At 47.8% G+C, this 21,028-nt stretch overlaps 1 protein-coding gene across 1 annotated transcript in view; it reads left to right on the forward strand.

Annotated features, from left to right (window-relative positions):
- Positions 1-21,028, forward strand: part of LOC137525347 (uncharacterized) — a 182,542-nt gene that overhangs the window by 60,941 nt on the left and 100,573 nt on the right. The window contains exons 5-7 of the mRNA XM_068246402.1: positions 5,150-6,091; positions 9,255-9,339; positions 20,335-20,456. Of these exons, the coding sequence (XP_068102503.1) occupies positions 5,150-6,091; positions 9,255-9,339; positions 20,335-20,456 (1,149 nt within the window). The remainder of the gene's footprint in view (positions 1-5,149; positions 6,092-9,254; positions 9,340-20,334; positions 20,457-21,028) is intronic.

Here is a 21,028-nt window from a genome sequence, read left to right on the forward strand (position 1 = left end):
TGGGTCAGTGGAGGATTGTGTGAGGAGAGGTGCCAGGGCATCAGAGACAGATTGCATGTCTAGATGTGTAGCTGCTGAGTCTGGGTCAGTGGAGGATTGTGTGAGGAGAGGTGCCAGGACATCAGAGACAGATTGCATGTCTAGATGTGTAGCTGCTGAGTCTGGGTCAGTGGAGGATTGTGTGAGGAGAGGTGCCAGGGAATCAGAGACAGATTGCATGTCTAGATGTGTAGCTGCTGAGTCTGGGTCAGTGAAGGATTGTGTGAGGAGAGGTGCCAGGGCATCAGTGACAGGTTGCATGTCTAGATGTGTAGCAGCAGAGTCTGGATCAGTGAAGGATTGTGTGAGGAGAGGTGCCTGGGCATCAGTGACAGGTTGCATGTCTAGATGTGTAGCAGCAGAGTCTGGATCAGTGAAGGATTGTGTGAGGAGAGGTGCCAGGGCATCAGAGACAGGTTGCATGTCTAGATGTGTAGCAGCAGAGTCTGGATCAGTGAAGGATTGTGTGAGGAGAGGTGCCTGGGCATCAGTGACAGGTTGCATGTCTAGATGTGTAGCTGCAGAGTCTGGGTCAGTGGAGTATTGTGTGAAGGGAGGTGCCTGGGCATCAGAGACAGATTGCATGTCTAGATGTGTAGCAGCAGAGTCTGGGTCAGTGAAGGATTGTGTGAGGAGAGGTGCCAGGGCATCAGAGACAGGTTGCATGTCTAGATGTGTAGCTGCTGAGTCTGGGTCAGTGGAGGATTGTGTGAGGAGAGGTGCCAGGGCATCAGAGACAGGTTACATGTCTAGATGTGTAGCTGCAGAGTCTGGGTCAGTGGAGGATTGTGTGAGGAGAGGTGCCAGGGTATCAGAGACAGATTGCATGTCTAGATGTGTAGCTGCTGAGTCTGGGTCAGTGGAGGATTGTGTGAGGTGAGGTGCCAGGGCATCAGAGACAGGTTGCATGTCTAGATGTGTAGCTGATGAGTCTGGGTCAGTGGAGGATTGTGTGAGGTGAGGTGCCAGGGCATCAGAGACAGGTTGCATGTCTAGATGTGTAGCTGCTGAGTCTGGGTCAGTGGAGGATTGTGTGAGGAGAGGTGCCAGGGCATCAGAGACAGGTTGCATGTCTAGATGTGTAGCTGCAGAGTCTGGGTCAGTGAAGGATTGTGTGAGGGGAGGTGCCTGGGCATCAGTGACAGGTTGCATGTCTAGATTAGAGATGGGCCGAACGGTTCGCCGGCGAACGGTTCCACGCGAACTTCGGTGGTTCGCGTTCGCGTTCCGCTGGCGAACCTTTGCGGAAGTTCGGTTCGCCCCATAATGCACCTTGAGGGTCAACTTTGACCCTCTACATCACAGTCAGCAAGCCCAGTGTAGCCAATTAGGCTACACTAGCCCCTGGAGCCCCACCCCCCCTTATATAAGGCAGGCAGCGGCGGCCATTACGGTCACTCGTGTGCTGCCTGCGTTAGTGAGAGTAGGGCGAGCTGCTGCAGACTGTCTCTCAGGGAAAGATTAGTTAGGCTTAACTTGTTCCTGGCTGGCTGCATACCTGTTCTGTGAACCCACCACTGCATACCGGTACTGTGAACCCACCACTGCATACCTGTTCTGTGAACCTGCCACTGCATACCTGTTCTGTGAACCCATCACTGCATACCTGTTCTGTGAACCCATCACTGCATACCTGTTCAGTGAACCTGCCACTGCATACCTGTGCTGTGAACCCACCACTGCATACCTGTTCTGTGAACCCACCACTGCATACCTGTGCTGTGAACCCATCACTGCATACCTGTTCAGTGAACCTGCCACTGCATACCTGTGCTGTGAACCCACCACTGCATACCTGTTCAGTGAACCCACCACTGCATACCTGTTGTGTTCAGCGAACCCGCCACTGCATACCTGTTCTGTTCAGTGGACCCGCCACTGTATACCTGTTTAGTGAACCCGCCACTGCATACCTGTTGTGTTCAGTGAACCTGCCACTGCATACCTGTTCAGTGAACCCGCCACTGTATACCTGTTCAGTGAACCCGCCACTACATACCTGTTGTATTCAGTGAACCTGCCACTGTATACCTGTACTGTTCAGTGAACCCGCCACTGCATACCTGTTCTGTTCAGTGAACCTGCCACTGTATACCTGTACTGTTCAGTGGATTGCTGAATTTTTTAGGCCGCTGCTAGCAGCAGCCGCTGTAATAATTTTTCTGGTGCGTGTACATGACTGCCTAATTTTTCTGGCTGCACTGCGGGCAGCTGCAACAACAAAAGAAAAGGCATGTACATGCGCCCATTCCCCTTCGTGATCATTACCTTGCCGTGGTGAAGGGGCTTGCGTATCACAATGAAGCAATGACCGGCGCCTCGATGAGTGTCTCGGGGGGCACACAAAAGATAATAAGGTCGTTGCTTCATTGTGGTCAGACCAAATTTGATCAGCTGGACAGTCACTGTTCTGTCATTCAGCTACATCAGCCAGGCGACCATATGGGCTGTAAAGCCACCAAAACCTGCACTCTCGCCATGGTGCGCACCAGTCCAGCACGGCCATCACTACACAAACAGCTGTTTGCGGTGCGTTACACGGTGAGTTTGGTGTGTCAGTGTGAAGCAGTACCTTAATTACACTACCTGATTGATGTATACACATGCAAGATGTTTTAAAGCACTTTAGGCCTGTCATTTAGCATTCAATGTGATTTCTGCCCTTAAAACGCTGCTTTGCGTCAAATCCAGAATTTTCTACGGGACTTTTGGCATGTATCCCACTCCGCCATGCCCCCCTCCAGGTGTTAGACCCCTTGAAACATCTTTTCCATCAGTTTTGTGGCCAGTATAATTATTTTTTTTTTCAAAGTTCGCATCCCCATTGAAGTCTATTGCGGTTCGCGAACTTTAACGCGAACCGAACTTTACGCGAAAGTTCGCGAACCCGGTTCGCGAACCTAAAATCGGAGGTTCGGCCCATCTCTAGTCTAGATGTGTAGCTGCTGAGTCTGGGTCAGTGAAGGATTGTGTGAGGGGAGGTGCCTGGGCATCAGTGACAGGTTGCATGTCTAGATGTGTAGCTGCTGAGTCTGGGTCAGTGAAGGATTGTGTGAGGAGAGGTGCCAGGGCATCAGAGACAGGTTGCATGTCTAGATGTGTAGCTGCTGAGTCTGGGTCAGTGGAGGATTGTGTGAGGAGAGGTGCCAGGGCATCAGAGACAGGTTGCATGTCTAGATGTGTAGCTGCTGAGTCTGGGTCAGGGGAGGATTGTGTGAGGAGAGGTGCCAGGACATCAGAGACAGATTGCATGTCTAGATGTGTAGCTGCTGAGTCTGGGTCAGTGGAGGATTGTGTGAGGAGAGGTGCCAGGGCATCAGAGACAGGTTGCATGTCTAGATGTGTAGCTGCTGAGTCTGGGTCAGTGGAGGATTGTGTGAGGAGAGGTGCCAGGGCATCAGAGACAGATTGCATGTCTAGATTGTGATAGTTTCTGCAAGTATGTGAGTGTGCTTGTGCCAGGGTGGTAGGGAAAGAGGAGGAGAGAGAGAAGTTTAGTGAGTTATGGTCAGAGAGAGGGAGCTGATCATTAGTAAAATCAGTAACAGAACAGAGACAAATGCACTCACTAGTGTCTGTCTATCTGATAACTCACTCCTCACTCACTATCTCACAACTCACCAGATTCTGTCACACAACTCAATGCACACACAAGTGATTCTCTGCAGCACAATGCAGCGCACTGTCTCCCTCAATATCCTCCTCCTCACTGAGCACACAAAATGGCTGACAGTCTCACCTCTCTTATATGCACACCGCGGTACGCTGATTGGACTGAAATGACCCCGTTTTTTTTTTTCAATGGTAATTTTCAGAAATTTTAGTCCAATCACAGGACTGGGAAATACTCGGAAGTATTGGACCAATCTCTAATTGGTCCGATGCTTCTGAGCTCAGTGATTGGGTGACATTTCCGAGTTGCTGTAGTGCGCCATTCTGACATTGCTGCATTTATGTTTTGGAAACCAGCGTTCCGATAGACATTTCAAACCATCCCTAGTCACAGTTTCTTAACCACCCTGCGACCGCCTAACTTTTATTGGCGGCTGCAGAGTGGCTCTGTTGTTTTTAGCGCCGCCATATGCCATCATCTCACGAGGAGCGAGATGTGACAGTAGCTCACACGAGCGCAAACTCCTTATGTCTATATATGTACAGTGTAGCGTATGTATCGTAGTGTAGGGCCAATTTGGAGGGGGGGAGGGGGGAAGGAAAGAAAAAAAATGCAAACATTTTGCTCCTTTTTTTTATTAATATAAAAAAATAAATTGCAACAGCAATCAGATAACACCAAAAGAAAACTCTATTTGTGGGAAGAAAAGGAGGTAAAATGAATTCGGGTGCTAAGGTGTATGACTGAACAATAAACCGTTAAAGTTGTGAAGTGTGGAATTGTAAACAATGGCCTGGTCACTGGGGGGTATAAACCTCTGGTCCTCAAGTGGTTATTTTGCACAATTGGGAATAAGAGAGAGAAACATGTACATTACACGGGGCATATGAGTGACACGAGGATACAGCGGTAATAAGAATGTGGAAGTGACACCACATTGCTCTACAAACATAACACAGATCTCTTGCTATAAGTACATATAGGTCTGTTGTCACAGGAGTAACACATTGCTTCCACTGTCTCATCAAGCTCTACATTCACTGCTGCTCAATGTATGGCCAATGCTTTAGGTGTGGGAGGGGTCAGTGACATGCAAATAACTCTGACGTGTATGCAAATATAATGCAGATTGTATGCAGATAATCAGATTGGTCAGGAAATGCATTTGATTGGCTGAACTCCCAGCTACATAAAATTTTCATGCAAGCCAAAGTTGTAGTCATGTGATTGGCCGCCTGTAATGAGCTCCACTTTCTGCAGTTCTCAGTCAGGCTGATAACTTGTGATGGTCAGTGACATGCCAATAACTCTGAGATGGTGCAAACTGTATGCTAATTTTATGCAAAGCTATGCAGCTGCTGCATCTGGTCCATTTCCAGCCTGCACAAACTTTGCCTCAACTTGGAATTATCAGCAGCTCACTGACCATCCCTAATGATAATTGTTCCTCCCCTCAGAATTATCTAACAGGAAGTGATGATGTTTCTCTATTTGCAGCACAGAGTCCCGGCATCAGGAACCTCTCAGAGACTCGACTCTCTGTATCCACAGACTGTACAACGGATGATGATGTCACTGGACAAGAGTCTCCTGCAGATATCCTGGTTACCCCAAATATTCCCCCAGACCCCCCTCACCTGTATGATCCTGAGGGGCCTCATACCCAGCACCGCTCTCCCTCTGCTGGAGGGTCTCATTCCTGTTCCATATGTGGGAAATGTTTTGTAAATAAATTAAGTCTTGGCATACACAAGATAATTCACACTGGTGATAAGCCCTATTCATGTGCTGAGTGTGGGAAATGTTTTGTACAGAAATCAGTGCTTGTCATCCATGAGAGATCTCACACTGGAGAGAAGCCCTATTCATGTGCTGCATGTGGGAAATGTTTTGCATGGAAATCAAGTCTTGTCATACATGAGAAATCTCACACTGGAGAGAAACCTTATTCATGTGCTGAGTGTGGAAAATGTTTTGTACGGAAATCAAAACGTGTTAGTCATGAGAGATCTCACACTGGAGAGAAGCCCTATTCATGTGGTGAGTGTGGGAAATGTTTTGTAAACAAATCAAGTCTTGTTATACATGAAAGATTTCACACTGGAGAGAAGCCATATTCATGTGCTGAGTGTGGGAAATGTTTTGTACAGACATCAGAGCTTGTCATACATGAGAGATCTCACACAGGAGAGAAGCCCTATTCATGTGGTGAGTGTGGGAAATGTTTTGTAAACAAATCAAGTCTTGTTATACATGAAAGATTTCACACTGGAGAGAAGCCATATTCATGTGCTGAGTGTGGGAAATGTTATGTACAGAAATCACATCTTGACATCCATGAGAGATCTCACACTGGAGAGAAGCCCTATTCATGTGCTGAGTGTGGGAAATGTTTTGTACAGAAATCTCATCTTCTCAGACATGAGATCTCACACAGATGATAAGTAAGAATCAGTGAAACATAACTTCCCCCTTTAGTGAGCCTGAACTGGCCGCAGCATACTGCTCTCCATCTCCTCAAGAAAACTGAAGTAGGGAGGATGGAGAGTGGAGTGCAGCGGCCAATAACAGGCTTGTTCAGTTCCGCTTTAATGCCTTATAAACCATTGCACTGAGTAGCATGAAAGAGCCCCCGGGATCTGTATAATATGCTGCCAGGTGTGTCTAGCAAGAAATAAAAGAAATATTGGAAAATAACACTGACCACCAGAACATTTCTCACACTCAGTGCAGTAACAGAGCTTCTCACCAGTGCAGCCACACTTGTTCATGGACGGGAGTGTGAACAGACACATTCTTCCACAAGCGCTTGTGAGGAGGTTTGCAGAGGACGGGGTAGGGAGAAAACAAAGAGTGCACTCAGACAACTTGAAATGAGAAGAAAGCTAGACGGTCATAGACAGATCTCACCTAAAGATGTAGCTGACAAGCCCATACTGGAGTTATCAGCAAGCAGGCTTATGTCCCCTTCTGACCAAGGACCAGGTTGGTTGCAGCTTCTTTTCCCCCCAGGAAGGAAGCTTGTAGTTGGAGACAGAGACACTGGAACCGCTGGCTGGAAATGTAGCTGTTTGTGTCACAGTGCTGACTGTACTGTCAGAGCTGTGTACACATGTGAGCTATGAAAGACTCACATATTGGGTGCAAGTCATCTATTTCCATAATGACTATATGGGCTGCCCCAGAGGTGTGCCTTCTCTATATATTTCCTGAATCCTTTACTGGAAAATTCCTGATACAGTTTGCTATAGAGACGCGTCACATAGCTCGCTAACTCCTCAGCAAGTGTTGGAGACTTACCACAGCGCCATCGTGCACTGAGTGGGTCAGGTCTGTGAATCGGATGCTTCCCCTCCACAAGGCAGTATATCACCGCAGAGGTACCCAATCTAATGTGACAGAATCTGCTCTACCTGGATAAATTCCCCACACACTAAGTTATAATACATCCCCTATACTGAGTACCCATCACTGTTATTAATCTCCAGCTGACGTCCGAGCTCCTTCATATTACTGCTGGTTGTTTTGTATCCTCTAAGGCAACTGTTACTGTTTATGGCTGTTTTATAGTTTTTTATATATCTAAAAGTAGGCCAAGTGCTTGACGTTTATATGTATCCTGATGTGCCTATTCCAGGCCTCTAATGTATCATCTGACACTTTGTTGTACTCTCTCACTAATGTGTATTTGCCTTACTTCTTCAATAAACTTGGCTACTTTAAAAAAAAAAGTTTTATGGTTGTAATTAATCCTATTTCCTCATGGAAGATGCTCTTATCCTGTTCTTACTACATCATCATGTCTGTTACTCTATGTGAGGTTGTGTTCCCCTTTAGACTGTCATTTGCATTGCCTGGCGGGGGGGACATCACACTACTATTTAAAGTGGACCTGAACTCAGAACTTCCTCTCTGCTCTAAAGATAAGCAACGGTATAATAACCTTTAAAAGTGACACTGAAGCGAAAAAACAACTTATGATATAACGAATTGTATGTGTAGTACAGATCATGAATAGAACATTAGTAGCAAAGAAAAGAGCTGTAATGTTCAGTTATATAGCATTTATTCCTATTCACAAAATAGAGTATGGTTTGCAGAGCTAATGTTCCTTGGACATTCCTTGCAGTAGAAACCTTATCTAAGGCTGTTTGTCACTGTTTCTTTGATGTATAAGCACTTCAGAAAATAGGACTGTCTCTGACACAAGTTGGGTCAGGGAGCTCAGATAAGCTCTTTTTCATAGATAACCACTGAAGTTGTTTAACTCTTCCTTTACTGGAAACCATGTATGACTTGTTCCTTTGTTTCTAATTTTCTATTTCTTACCTGTAGTACACATATAATTCATTATCTCATAAGTTTATTTTGGCTTCAGATTCACTTTAAAGAAACACATTTCTTTGTTACAGCTGATACAATTCCTGCAATAAATCTGCAGTGCGTCTACTTCATGCTTTCATGAAAGCAGACATAACGTTAACATCTTATCACGCTGGTGCGTGACGAGATAACAGACACTGGTAATATACAACAACAGTAATATGGTCTAGACCAGTCACTACTTGTGCACAAGTAATCTTTCGAGGTACAGAATCGTCAGGCTTATTCGTAGTCAAAAACAGCAGGGTCAATAATGGGTATCAGATGTTAGTCGTGCTTCAAGGATCAGACAGTAGCAAGGTCAGGGGTCAGGCCGGGTCGGTAACGTTAATCAGATGACTGCGATACAGAAGGGTAAAACAGAGGCAAGGTCAGAAAACAGGCTAGAAGTCGGTACACAGATAAATCATACAATAGATGTTTAATTCACTAATATCAGGAGGATATTACGAATGAATTACAATTACAGCTATCAATAATCAAACCAACAACAACTGACTAACTAGAGTACATATATATGGTGAGTACCAACATATATAATGTAGCTCAAAGGTAGCTAGCTAGGCCAAGAACCAGCAAACTGATTAGTATCAAGCCCAGTGAGCAACTGAAGCTCCTGGCCTTGTATTCCTGGATGAAATTTCCTGCCTTCACTCCCTCAGATGACGTCAGCTGCCGACGTCACCTAGATCCGCCTCCTTGGCCTGTAAAGGCCACTTTGGCTCGTGCACATGCTTGTGTCTGATCGGCGCATGTGCACGGCCTGACTATCTGCCGGAGGGGCGCTGGGGATGCCGACATCACCTAGATCCGCCTCCTTGGCCTGTAAAGTCCGCTCTGGCTCGTGCGCGTGCTTCTGTCTGATCGGCGCACACGCGTGGCCTGACTATCTGCCGGAGGGACGCTGGGGATGCCGACAGGTGCGGATGGCGTAGCAGCCCGCACGGATGAGCGAGTCCTGCTGGAGACGCCATGACGGACATCGCAGGACCTGATGTCATCAGGTACGTTTTTTACACATCTTTTGTTTACAAATTAGCTGTTCTGCAGAGACAGCCAGCTGACACAGCTGAGAGATCAAATTACACTAAGTGATTAGTCACAGATGAGAGTGACTTTAAGCACCTATCTGTTGATTGTAATTAAGGCTATGACTAAGAGCTCATTTCTGTCTGGCACATGTTCTCTATTCCTTGATGTTCTGCTTTTATCACTAAAGACGTTTTAAGTGCATCCTTGGTGGTCTTCTGTGAAGAAATGTTGGATATGAGTGTTGGCTGCTGGGACCTGGCTCCCCTCGGAAGGTATGGTGGCTGAGTGGTGTATGTACAGATACATGTACTACCTTTTATACTTACCTGAGACTTCCTCCAGCCCCATGCAGGCCTTGGGCTCCATCACCGTCCTCCCCGGCCGCTCCGTTCCTCTTCCGTCTCACCCGGTACATTTCCCAGCTGCCCTCCACTGCATCATACACAACTAATGCCAGTGAGGCCATGACAGGAGGTTGGTGTGGAGCTGCAAGCTCCGGGCATAGTACATAGGCATGCTGCCAGCTAGTGTAGCATTGGCCCGGTACGGTATTACGCTGATCAGCCGATGGTTAGTTACTGCAGTATATAGTAAATAGAGATGGCCAAACATCAGATTTTGCGAACTTCCGTAAAAGTTTGAGTTTGCGCGAACCGCCACAGACTTCAATGGGCAGGCAAATTTTAAAACATGCAGGGACCAGAAAAGTGATGGAAAATTTGTTTTAAGGGATCTAACACATGCCAGAGTTTGATACATGCCAAAATTCCTAAACTGGAGGCATAAAGTGCTTTAAAACATCTTGTGTGTGTATACATGGATCAGGTAGTGTAAGTAGTGTACTGCTTCACACTGACAGACCAAACTCACTGTTTAACGCACTGCTGCAAACAGCCGCAAAGGGTTGTCATTAGTTGACACTCTCAGGACATAAAATGTCAGTCCTCTCGGCAGCAATGTTGTTTAGGGATGGCCGTAGCTGTACAGATACTTATCGACTGCTTTCTCCTGTTGTAGTAGGCGGTCAAACATGAGGAGCGTTTAATTCCAGCGAGTCGTGCTATTGCAAATCAAGTGTCTCACTGGCAAGTTCTTTTTCTGCTGAATATCAGACAAGCGTGCCATGGCCATGCAGGAACACCTGAAATGCCCACACACCTTCCTGGACTGCTTCCGGACCTCCTGTAAGCCTGGGAACTGAAACACAAATCGTTGGATTATAAGATTCAGCACATGTGCCATGCAGGGCATATGTGTCAACCTGCCCAAACTCAAAGCCGACAAGTGATTGTTTCCATTGTTACACACCACTTTGCCGATCTCCAGTTGGTGCGGGGTCAGCCACTGATCCACCTGTTAGTTCAAAGCGGCCAGGTGTGACTCTCATGTTTGAGGCAAGACCTATCCAAGATGGCGTGACATCGTCGTACTTTGCATGTGGAGTAGGCCCTGGGGAGCTGGGGGTGTGCAGTTTGAGAGGAGAGCGCAGCAATAGAGTAGGATTCAGCTGAGGAGGAGGGCGACAGCGAAGAGGATGTAGGAGGAGGAGAAGAAGAGAAGGTGGCAGCAGGCCTGCCTGCAAGCCATGGCGGTGTCACCAAATCTGCTGCACAGCCACGTACTCTATGCTTGCCAGTGGTCAGCAGGTTTACCCAATGTGCCGTGTAAGTAATATACGTGCCCTGACCGTGCTTTGCATTACAGGCATCTGTGGTCAGATGGACCCTTGACCCAACACTGTGTGCCAGAGATGACACCACTTGACTTTCAGCATCATAGTACAGTATGGGTATCGCCTTTTTGTAAAAATAATTGTGGCCTGGTATCTTCCCCTGCGGTGTCCCAATCACCACAAATTTTCAGAAGGCCTCAGAGTCCACCAGCTGATATGGTAACAGCTGGCAGGCTAACAGTTTTGCCAAGCCATTTGTCAGACACCAGGCAAGGGGGTGAATGGCAGACATTGGCTTCTTCCGCTCAAATATTTCTTTAACAGACACCTGGCTGTGGGCAGAGGAGCAGAAACTGCTCATGGTGAGAGGCGGAGTGGAGGAGGGTGGCTATGAAGGTGCAAGGGCAGCAGAGGATAAAGCAGCTGAAGATACAGCACCTGGAGGAGGAAGAGGAGGAGGAGGGTGGCTTTGCGCATGTGTGTGCTGCTTTTCCCCATGTGCTTATCCCATTGGTGTTTGTGATGGGAGATCATGTGCCTTCGTAAGGCAGTTGTCCTTAGGTGGGTGTTGCAGTTTCCATGACTTAGTTTTCATTGGCAGAGATTACAGATGGCATTGCTGTAATCTGAGGCAGAGACACAAAAAAAATGCCACACTGGTTAGCTCTGGAATAACAGCATTCTGGTGGTCGTAGCAGCAGGCATTGAAGGGCGTGTTGGCTGGCTGACCCCAGGTGGTGATATATGCCGTCGGACACTGCCACGAGCTGTTTGCACCTCTGAACTGTACCCCCTGTTCATCTCATCTTCTGGGCTCCCACGTTGCATCCATGCCCACATCATCATCATCCTTAGCTTCGCTTGTGTCAGACACTTCCAAAACTGCACCAACAACAGGTAGTTCATCATCATCCTCACACCTTACGTCCATGTGTGTAGTGACGCCTAACTGAGACATATCAGGTGGTGTAACATCCTTAGCGCCTTCATTTTGTAACAATAAAGGTTGTGGATCAGTAAATTCATCACAGGAATGTGTGAATAACTCCTCCGACAGCACAAGTGGAGCGGCTTTGGTGCTAGTAGTAGCAGTAGTGGCTGCCGGGTGAGTGGTAAGTAGTTGTGGGGTGCCCGAATCAGAGCAGGAGGAGGAAGATATGTCATGGTTCCCTGCAGAAGCTGAGGAAGATGAGGTGCTGCGCTGTGTTAACCAGTCAACTACGTCTTCAGAATTTTGGGGGGTGAGGGTACCTGCCCTCTGAACACTGTGCATTGGTAGAGGGCCACACGAATTCACACCAGCACAACCTCGAAAAGACCTATGGGGTGGCCTGCCTCTGCCTGTCATTTTTTCCATATTGAGGGTATGCAGTACTACTAACAATATTAAATACTGGTAGGCAGTGTGTGTGATCACAAAGAGGCACACAATCAGTGTCAAATACACAGCAGCTGTGTGTGTGTATCACTGGGCTGTGTACTTTACCAAACACAGAGAGATATCCTATAATACGTTCAATCACAAATACTACAGTTGAAAGCTATGCACTGCTTATGACAGACAGTGTGCTGGGCTTGTAATAGATAGAACAGAATACTTTAGAACCACAAGGTCCAGCAAATGACTGTGGCCTGTATGCAGTGTGTCATCTACACAGAGAGATATCCTATAGTAACTTCAATCACAAATACAGTTGCAAGCTATGCACTGCTAATGATAGACAATGTGCTGGCTTGTAATAAAGACAGAAAAGGATACTGTAGATCAGAACTACAAGGCACAGCAGCTGCCTGTGGCCTGTATGCAGTGTCTCACACACAAAAAAACCCACAACAGAACAATATTAGCCCTCAAAAGGGCTTTTGTTTTGGGGTGCTTTCAGCAAGAACTAATGGCCTAGCTAACTTCCTGCGTCTGGGCGCTACTGTGTGCTGCTGGGTGGGAGGGTGACACTGGGCGCTACTGTGTGCTGCTGGGTGGGAGGATGACACTGGGCGGTTCTGTGCGCTGCTGGGTGGGAGGATGACACTGGGCGCTACTGGGTGGGTGGATGACACTGGGCGGTACCGTGTGCTGCTGGGTGGGAGGGTGACACTGGGTGCTACTGTGTGCTGCCGGGTGGGAGGGTGACACTGTGCGCTACTGGGTGGGAGGGTGACACTGGGCGCTACTGTGCGCTGCTGGGTGGGTGGATGACACTGGGCGCTACTGTGTGCTGCTGGGTGGGAGGGTGACACTGGGTGCTACTGTGTGCTGCTGGGTGGGAGGGTGACACTGGGTGCTACTGTGTGCTGCTCGGTGGGAGGGTGACACTGGGCGCTACTGTGCACTGCTGGGTGGGAGGGTGACTCTAGGCGATACTGTGTGCTGCTGGGTGGGAGGGTGACTCTAGGCGCTACTGTGTGCTGCTGACAGGGAGGGTGACACTGGGCACTGCTGTGTGCTGCTGGCAGTGAGGGTGACACTGGGTGCTACTATGTGCTGCTGGCAGTGAGGGTGACACTGGATGCTACTGTGTGCTGCTGGCAGGGAGGGTGACACTAGGCACTACTGTACGCTGCTGGGTGGGAGGATGACACTGGGTGCTACTGTATGCTGCTGGGTGGAAGGGTGACACTGGGCGGTACTGTGCGCTGCTGGGTGGAAGAGTGACACTGGGTGGTACTGTGCGCTGCTGGGTGGAAGGGTGACACTGGGCGCTTCTGTGCGCTGCTGGGTGGGAGGGTGACACTGGGTGCTACTGTATGCTGCTGGGTGGGAGGGTGACACTGGGTGCTACTGTGTGCTGCTGGGTGGAAGGGTGACACTGGGCGGTACTGTGCGCTGCTGGGTGGAAGGGTGACACTGGGCGGTACTGTGCGCTGCTGGGTGGAAGGGTGACACTGGGTGCTACTGTATGCTGCTGGCAGTGAGGGTGATACTGGGCACTGCTGTGTGCTGCTGGCAGTGAGGGTGACACTAGGCGCTACTGTGCGCTGCTGGGTGGGAGGATGACACTGGCGCTTTTGTGCGCTGCTGGGTGGAAGGGTGACACTGGGTGCTACTGTGCGCTGCTGGGTGGGAGGGTGACACTGGGCGCTACTGTATGCTGCTGGCAGTGAGGGTGACACTGGGCGGTACTGTGCGCTGCTGGGTGGAAGGATGACACTGGGTGCTACTGTATGCTGCTGGCAGTGAGGGTGACACTGGCTCTTAGCCACCTCCCCCAATCTGTAATCTTCTGCTAATTGGGCTACTGGGTGCTGCGCTCTCCCCTATCCCTCGTGACTTGGCTGCTGTCTTCAGAGATGTCTCGCAGATAGACAACAGCAACATGCTGGAGCTGAATAGGGGATAGTGTGTAGATGGATCAAATAAAATCAATGTCGGCTATTTATCTCAGTGGGGTGGATTACGACATTTTTCTTATGTTCAAAGCTTACAATGGTGGTGCTGTCTGGTGTTGTACGCAAAACCTTCATTTTATTGCAAGGTGTCTTTCATATTTATTACTGAGAAACGAGCTTAAAGCGGAATATAACCCTGCATTTCAACTTTGCTCTAAAACATTATTTACAGCATATTATGTGCAAAAAGCATTTTTTTTTTACTAGACCAGCATTGGAAGGGTTAAACACAGAGGTTTAAAGTTCCGTGGAGAGATATGCAGAAGTTCAGATTGTTACATTCTATTTAGTTAAATGTATCTATTGAGAAATGTTACACACTCTTTGGCTGTCCTCCAGCTCCTTCTCAGTCAGAGAGATGAGTCATATTACACACTTAGATACATTTATGTAAACAAAATGTATCTATGTCAGCCTCGGATGCGTCTGCAGAAATCTCCAGGAACTTTAAAGCTCTGTATAACCCTTCCAATGCTGGTCTAGTAAAAAAAAATGCTGGTTGCATATAATATACTGTAAATAATGTTTTAGAGCAAAGTTGCAATGCAGGGTTATATTCCGCTTTAACTGATCTAATTTCTGGACCGCCTGTATAGAAGTATCAAGTCTGCATTGTGCACTAATGAGTTCCATAAAGGAGATCAGTCATGCTTGTTTCTCAGTACATGCACCTCACAATAAAACAAACGTTTTGTGTTCACCAGACTGCATTGCACTAATTTAACACAGCATCAGCATTAATTTTGGTCAAATCTCCATCCATTTCTCGAGCCAGCAGTTTGTGTGTGACATGCAGCCCTGCCTTGCCTGTCAGGGCTCTGCACTGTCACACACACGATAAGCAGAGGAATTCTGTGTCATCTGCTCCTGGCTGCAGAGGAGGTATATGATCCCCAGAGCAGATGACACAGTCTCACTAAAAAGCACATTGATTGATACCTGGCTGGGGGGGGGGGGGGGGGGGGGGAGAAGACGGGTGTCCTGAACAAATGTATGGTGCTCTGCCTCCTGTTGCTGGCTGCTAATGCCTGCCTGGTCTGCACGGGAGACTGGGGGCGGGCTCAGTCGGCCAGCTGCCTCTCTCTCGTTGGCTGGGGAGACACCAGCATAAAAAAAGAATGTTACTGATTGGAAGGCGGGAGGGAAGTGGGGGGAAAAGAAGCCTAATGCTTCTCTCTGCTTTGCCCTTATCACAGCCAAATATTGATTATTTATTTTGATGAATGCCTCTCCCACAAGGACAGGCACTACAGACAGAACACCTGTAATGTAATTTGTACGGACTGGCAATCCACAGATGGACAGTGGCAACCCTGATGAGAAGGGGCCTCAGGGGCTATAGTTCTCCCCAGGGGGTGCTTGAGTATCCAAAGCACCCCTCTCTGCACGTGCCTGGCTGACTGTGATGTAGGGGGTCAAAGTTTAGCCCAATGACGAAGTATAGGGGGCGGGTTGAATGTGCTACGTGTTTACGTCCCGCCGCAGATGCAAAAAGCTGAATTTCAAACTGTCTGCTGGTGAACTTTTCCGGCCATCTCTAATAGTAAGCCCTGTTTTATAACAGAAGAGTACAGAAAGTCCCTGTATTTATGCAGAGACAGCTGACAGCCTGATTAGGATTGCTTGTTATATAATATGCCCCTCCCCCCAGCACCTCCTGTCAGATATGTAGTTGTGGATTGATGTCAGAGCAGCCTGTGGGCAGCCAGGAGACCTCCGCTGGGTGGAGCAGGGGGTGAAAGGGACGTGAAGGCACAGTATTGTTCCCCATCCCAACAGGGTGACCTCCCTTCCCTGCACCTTCATCCACTCCACAAGATTCTGCCACAAATCATCAGATGCCATTGCCGACCTTCACACTACTCAAACTGCAAAGCTGAATCACAGGAACCGGAAGCAGCAGGGATGCCCTTCAGTATGGCTACACTGTGATGGACGACACGGGAGGGGGGATGGGGCACTGCCCTTGTGTAGGTATACAGCACCCACACACTGCTCAGCATCCTCTGTATGATCTGATATGACCCAGGCTTTCCTCTAGCTGCAGATGTGGAAGCCACAATCACTTCCCTGAAGAATATGGAGCCCCCCAGTGTGTGGTCACTCCACCCCAAAGAATATAAACTCACAGGATCCATAAGACTGGGGGGTATGACGTGTCCTCCTAAAGAGAATGTACGTCACCACTCTCACTGTGGTCTGCCTATGACCTGAATTGCCCCGCTGCAGTACGTTATGAATGCGGCAGCCAGAATCATCCACTCCTCCCATCGCTCCACCACGGCGGCTCCCCTCTGTGAGTCCCTCCACTGGCTTCTTATCCAGTCCAGAATCAGATTCAAGATACTGTGCCTGGCCTAAAAATATGTCCACAAAACCTGCCCAACCTACATTTCTGATCTTACTCAGAGGTACACACCTAGCCACTCACTCCCCTTCTCCAATGAACGTCACCTGACCACCCCCTGCATCACCCAGTCCCATGCACGCCTCCAGTACTTCTCAAGAGCTGCTCCAACACTGTCCCTACCTCCCTCCATTAGAGTCACACCATCCTTCAACATCTTAAGAAGGTCCTCAAAATGCACGTTTTCACCCTGGCCTATCCCCGTCACTGGTGCTTTAAACCCGCAGCTAAATGCTGAACTCTGGTCCCCTACCTTTCATGTCCCTACCTCTCCCTCTAGATTGTAAGCCTGTGGCAGGGTCCTCCTCCTTGTGTCTCCTACCTGATCACGCAATGCCATCAATGTACACCCATCCTATGGATCTGAGTGAACTTAACTTACCTAATCTTCATGCACCCATCTAGTGACTATACACTACCTTGTACTCCTCTCATACTGTGCTGCATGATCTGGTTTGTATTATATATATATTATATGTATTATATATATATATATATATATATATATATATATATATATATCACAAAACACATGCATGTTTGTCCATAGGAAAGCACTATATTAAAACTGCACTGTGGGAAGATCCAACATGTACAATTTTAAAATGGTACAAAAAAGAGGCAACAAACTGTGATTTGGAATGCAGCTCATAGGCTTTTACTGAGTTTGATTTTGCGTGTGTTTTCTGCTATGTGGATTTAGCATAATACATTGAAATCGGGAATGTTCAACCTGTGAAATGTCCAACAGGCATACATGTGCTCAGGGATGTAACAATAGCCCCTGCAAGGGATGAAGTCGCAGGGGGGCCCTTAGAGGGAGAAGCCTGTGGGGGGCCCCTGGCTCTGGGGTCCACCAGGGCCATTTTAAGGGGCAGGAGGGAGCACAGTGCAGGAAGGGGGAGCAGCAGTCACAAACATCAGTGGGGAGGGGGGCCCAACTTCCCCTTTCCTTCACATCGGGCTACCATCAACACTACCCCTCCAGAAATGACACGACAGCGTGGGGGTGGGGGGGGGGAGTGGGGCGCATCCAAAGTTTTGCAGGATGGCCCAGTGATTTCTAGTTATGCCCCTGCATGTGCTGGTAATAATAATAGAAGGTGATGAAGATAAGGGAGTTGTGATGTGATTGATAATAAAAAATATATTATTAATAATAAGAGCATTCAAAGGCTGAATTCAGGTAATTACACAAAAAGAGCATGCAGTTAGCTTATTCACCACAAGGTGTCGATCTCGCCTCTGCCACGTCAAACTCAAAGAGGGGAGGAAATTAATCCAAAAATAGGAAGTGTGATGTAATAGCAGGAAGAGCAGTTGAAGGACGGCAAATATACACGCGGCTGGAGGAGGTAATTGTGTGAATCTTGTTATACATGGAGCAGAGCAGAGGTTTGGGGTGGGCATGCTTTGTTACAGAGGAGGACATAGTACACCTGTCACTATCCTGATCATCCCCCTTGATGAGACTTGTATATAACTGCTGTGACTTGTTTGCCAGTTTTCTATTACTCCCCCTACATGTACCATAGATTATGGGTCGGATCTCACCTTCCTAGTAATAGTTCAGTCATATCACAGAGACAAGAGAAGATATATATATTGAATACAGCCATGTCCCTTCAGTGCTGGCATTTACCCTTGTATAGCGTATTTTGCCCCCAGCATTGCCATATTACTGTGACGTGTAACCCTATCTCCCCATCATCTTCCACCCCCCCGAATGGGTAGTCGTCAGGGCAGAGGCTCAGGGGGCACCAGTCTCGGGGAGTACAGCCCTGAGGGTGTGCCTGTGCCCCCCACCCCTCCCTGAACACTACAGAGTTATGACTCTGCTTGTTTGGGAGACTACCTAATACTGGGGGTACATCTGCCTATCCTGGGGAGGAGGCTGCCTGTCTGACTTGGGGAAAGGGTCTGGGGGCACACTTGCCTGTCCTGAGAAGAGAGACTGCTTGGGGTATATCTGGCTATCGATACTTGGGTTACTTCTTGCTATCTAGCCTGGGAGGGGGGTATTGTAATACTAGGGGAACATCTGGCTATATTTGAGGGGAAGATGCCTAATACTGGTGTACATATGGCTATCTAACCTGGTTAGGGGTACTGCTTAATACACAAAGAACATTGTGATATCTAATCTGGGGTTGGTGGGCTGCTTAGTTCTGCGGATGCATCCGGCTATCTCTAATGGGGATGGTGGGCTGCCTAATAGTGGCTTTCTATAATGGGGAGGGGAGCTACCTAATACTGGGGGCACATCTGCCTTGTTAACTTGGGGAGGGAGACTACTTGATGCACCTGGCTTTTGAAACCCTACAGCACTTTATTTGGCCTGAGGAAGTGGGCAGAGACCCACAATACGCGTTGCCTGTGCTTATTAACAATTCATTATATTTATATATAGGAATTTGTCATTTTTTGAGGTAAGCCACTTCCCATTTTTCTCTTTTTTTGTTTTAAACTCAGTTTTATATACACCTTGGTGCCTCTTAATGCTGTTATGATAGCTTCCCAAGTCTTCCAGATATTAGTCATCCACCAGACCAGCCACCGGTCAGACCACCACTTGAGCTGCTTTGCTATGTTATCAATGGCAAAAGGGTGAATGTTTAGCGATATGAAGGGTGTGAGCAGGAATCCAGGCGCATGCATCTCTATGGGGAGAGCTTGCAGGAAGTAGTAGTTTTATTGTTAGGGTAGTCTGCCTTTATTCCTGAGAATGATACAAAGTGTCTATGTGGGGGGTTAGTTTACATAATTGCCCCTTAGGGAGGGAGACATAGAGAATAATATAATCTGTGAATAGTGCGGAGCTCTGATTGGCTGATCTTGTATGCCATGGAATACTGAGCCCATAAGATCCTCGTGGAGCAGCTCCCACCTCCAGCTGGTGCCTCACACGTATGCACACTCTCTGTGTTACCTTATCTCTGGATTTCCCTCACTTCTTGTGCTGTCAGAGGTGTTTCATGTTTATCCCAGGCGTTATGGAAGGCAGGCCGGTATCTCTTCCCTGATAGCTTTTCCCAGCAGCTGTTCATAGCAACAGTCATAAATACAATGTTGTACAATGGAGTTGTTGTGGATCAGTGGCGGTCTCAGGGAGGGAGGTCCTGAAGGAGCAGGATCTGTGCATTGTGTCCATTTTCAACAGATGAGACAGGTGCACCATATGACCGTATCCATTGCATCTCTGATGAGAAGAAGCTAGTGTACAGTCAGGAGCCACTGGTGTTGGATTGGAGGTTAGAGTCTGCACAAAGATGATGGCTGGTGGGTGGAGCCAGGTAGCAAGGGGCATGACTGGTAGGACAGGTAGAGAAGATGGAGGCTGCAGCTGGAGAGTGATTGGGAGGTCTCCCCTGCTTCTGTCCTGGTACTGGCACTGTCCCAGCTGGGAGATTTGTTGCTATGGCTCTTGGAGGGTTTGGGGTTAGTAGGTGATGGACAGGTAGGGTCAGTATATGGAGCTGCAGTCCCATCTGCCCAGTTCATCTGCTGCCAGAGCCATAAGTAATGATAATTCATAGCTAATTAGCTTCAGCTCTTATCTTCCTATATCTCCAGCTGTTCTCTCTTCACATCCTCATCCATCTACCGCTGCCGGCACTGCTGTAACCTCCCAGGAATGTGTGCATGGAGAGGAGGAGAGAAGCACCAGATGATGAGCAAGGCGCACTGGGAGAGAGGACTGTGGTGCTGAATGTGCAGATACCACAGCTTATGGGATATTATCACCCCCTAGCAAATTATGTTCTTTTCTGTGCTCTGATTATTATTATTAATATCTTACAGCTATAATTTGTTATCCATTTCAGAACTGAGATCTGACCTTAAAGAACAAATTACATATGTGAGGAGTGATCAGCAGTCTATGCAGGAGGGTGACATGATGGAGACAATTAAAGAAGAAGGAGGTACCTATGTGAGGAGTGATCAGCAGTCTATGGAGGAGGGTGGCATGATGGAGACAATTAAAGAAGAAGAAGGAGAGACCTATGTGAGGAGTGATCAGCAGTCTATGGAGGAGGGTGGCATGTTGGGGACAATTAAAGAAGAAGAAGGAGATACGTATGTGAGGAGTGATCAGCAGTCAATGGAGGAGGGTGGCATGATGGAGACAATTAAAGAAGAAGAAGGAGAGACCTATGTGAGGAGTGATCAGCAGTCTATGGAGGAGAGTGACATGATGAGGACTAGTGAAGAGGAAGAAGAGGACATTATTACTGGGATGAGTATTGGTGAGCGATAAATGTATCTCCTTTTAATGTCCAGTGCATATAAGCTGTGTGCTCTACATGTTGTCAGTATATAGGAGTCGAGTCTGAGGAAGGCTTCATAGCTGAAAGCTTACTTCTTATAAGTTAGTCAATAAATGGCATCATCCTGATTCAAAACATCTTGCTTTCACTAGTGCAATAAGCTAACTTTCTAACTGAATGACAAAGCTAACAATGAGTAATCTAACTCTCTAACTGAGTCACTAAAC

Source organism: Hyperolius riggenbachi, chromosome 7 (genome assembly GCF_040937935.1).
Source record: "Hyperolius riggenbachi isolate aHypRig1 chromosome 7, aHypRig1.pri, whole genome shotgun sequence".
Taxonomy (NCBI): domain Eukaryota; kingdom Metazoa; phylum Chordata; class Amphibia; order Anura; family Hyperoliidae; genus Hyperolius; species Hyperolius riggenbachi.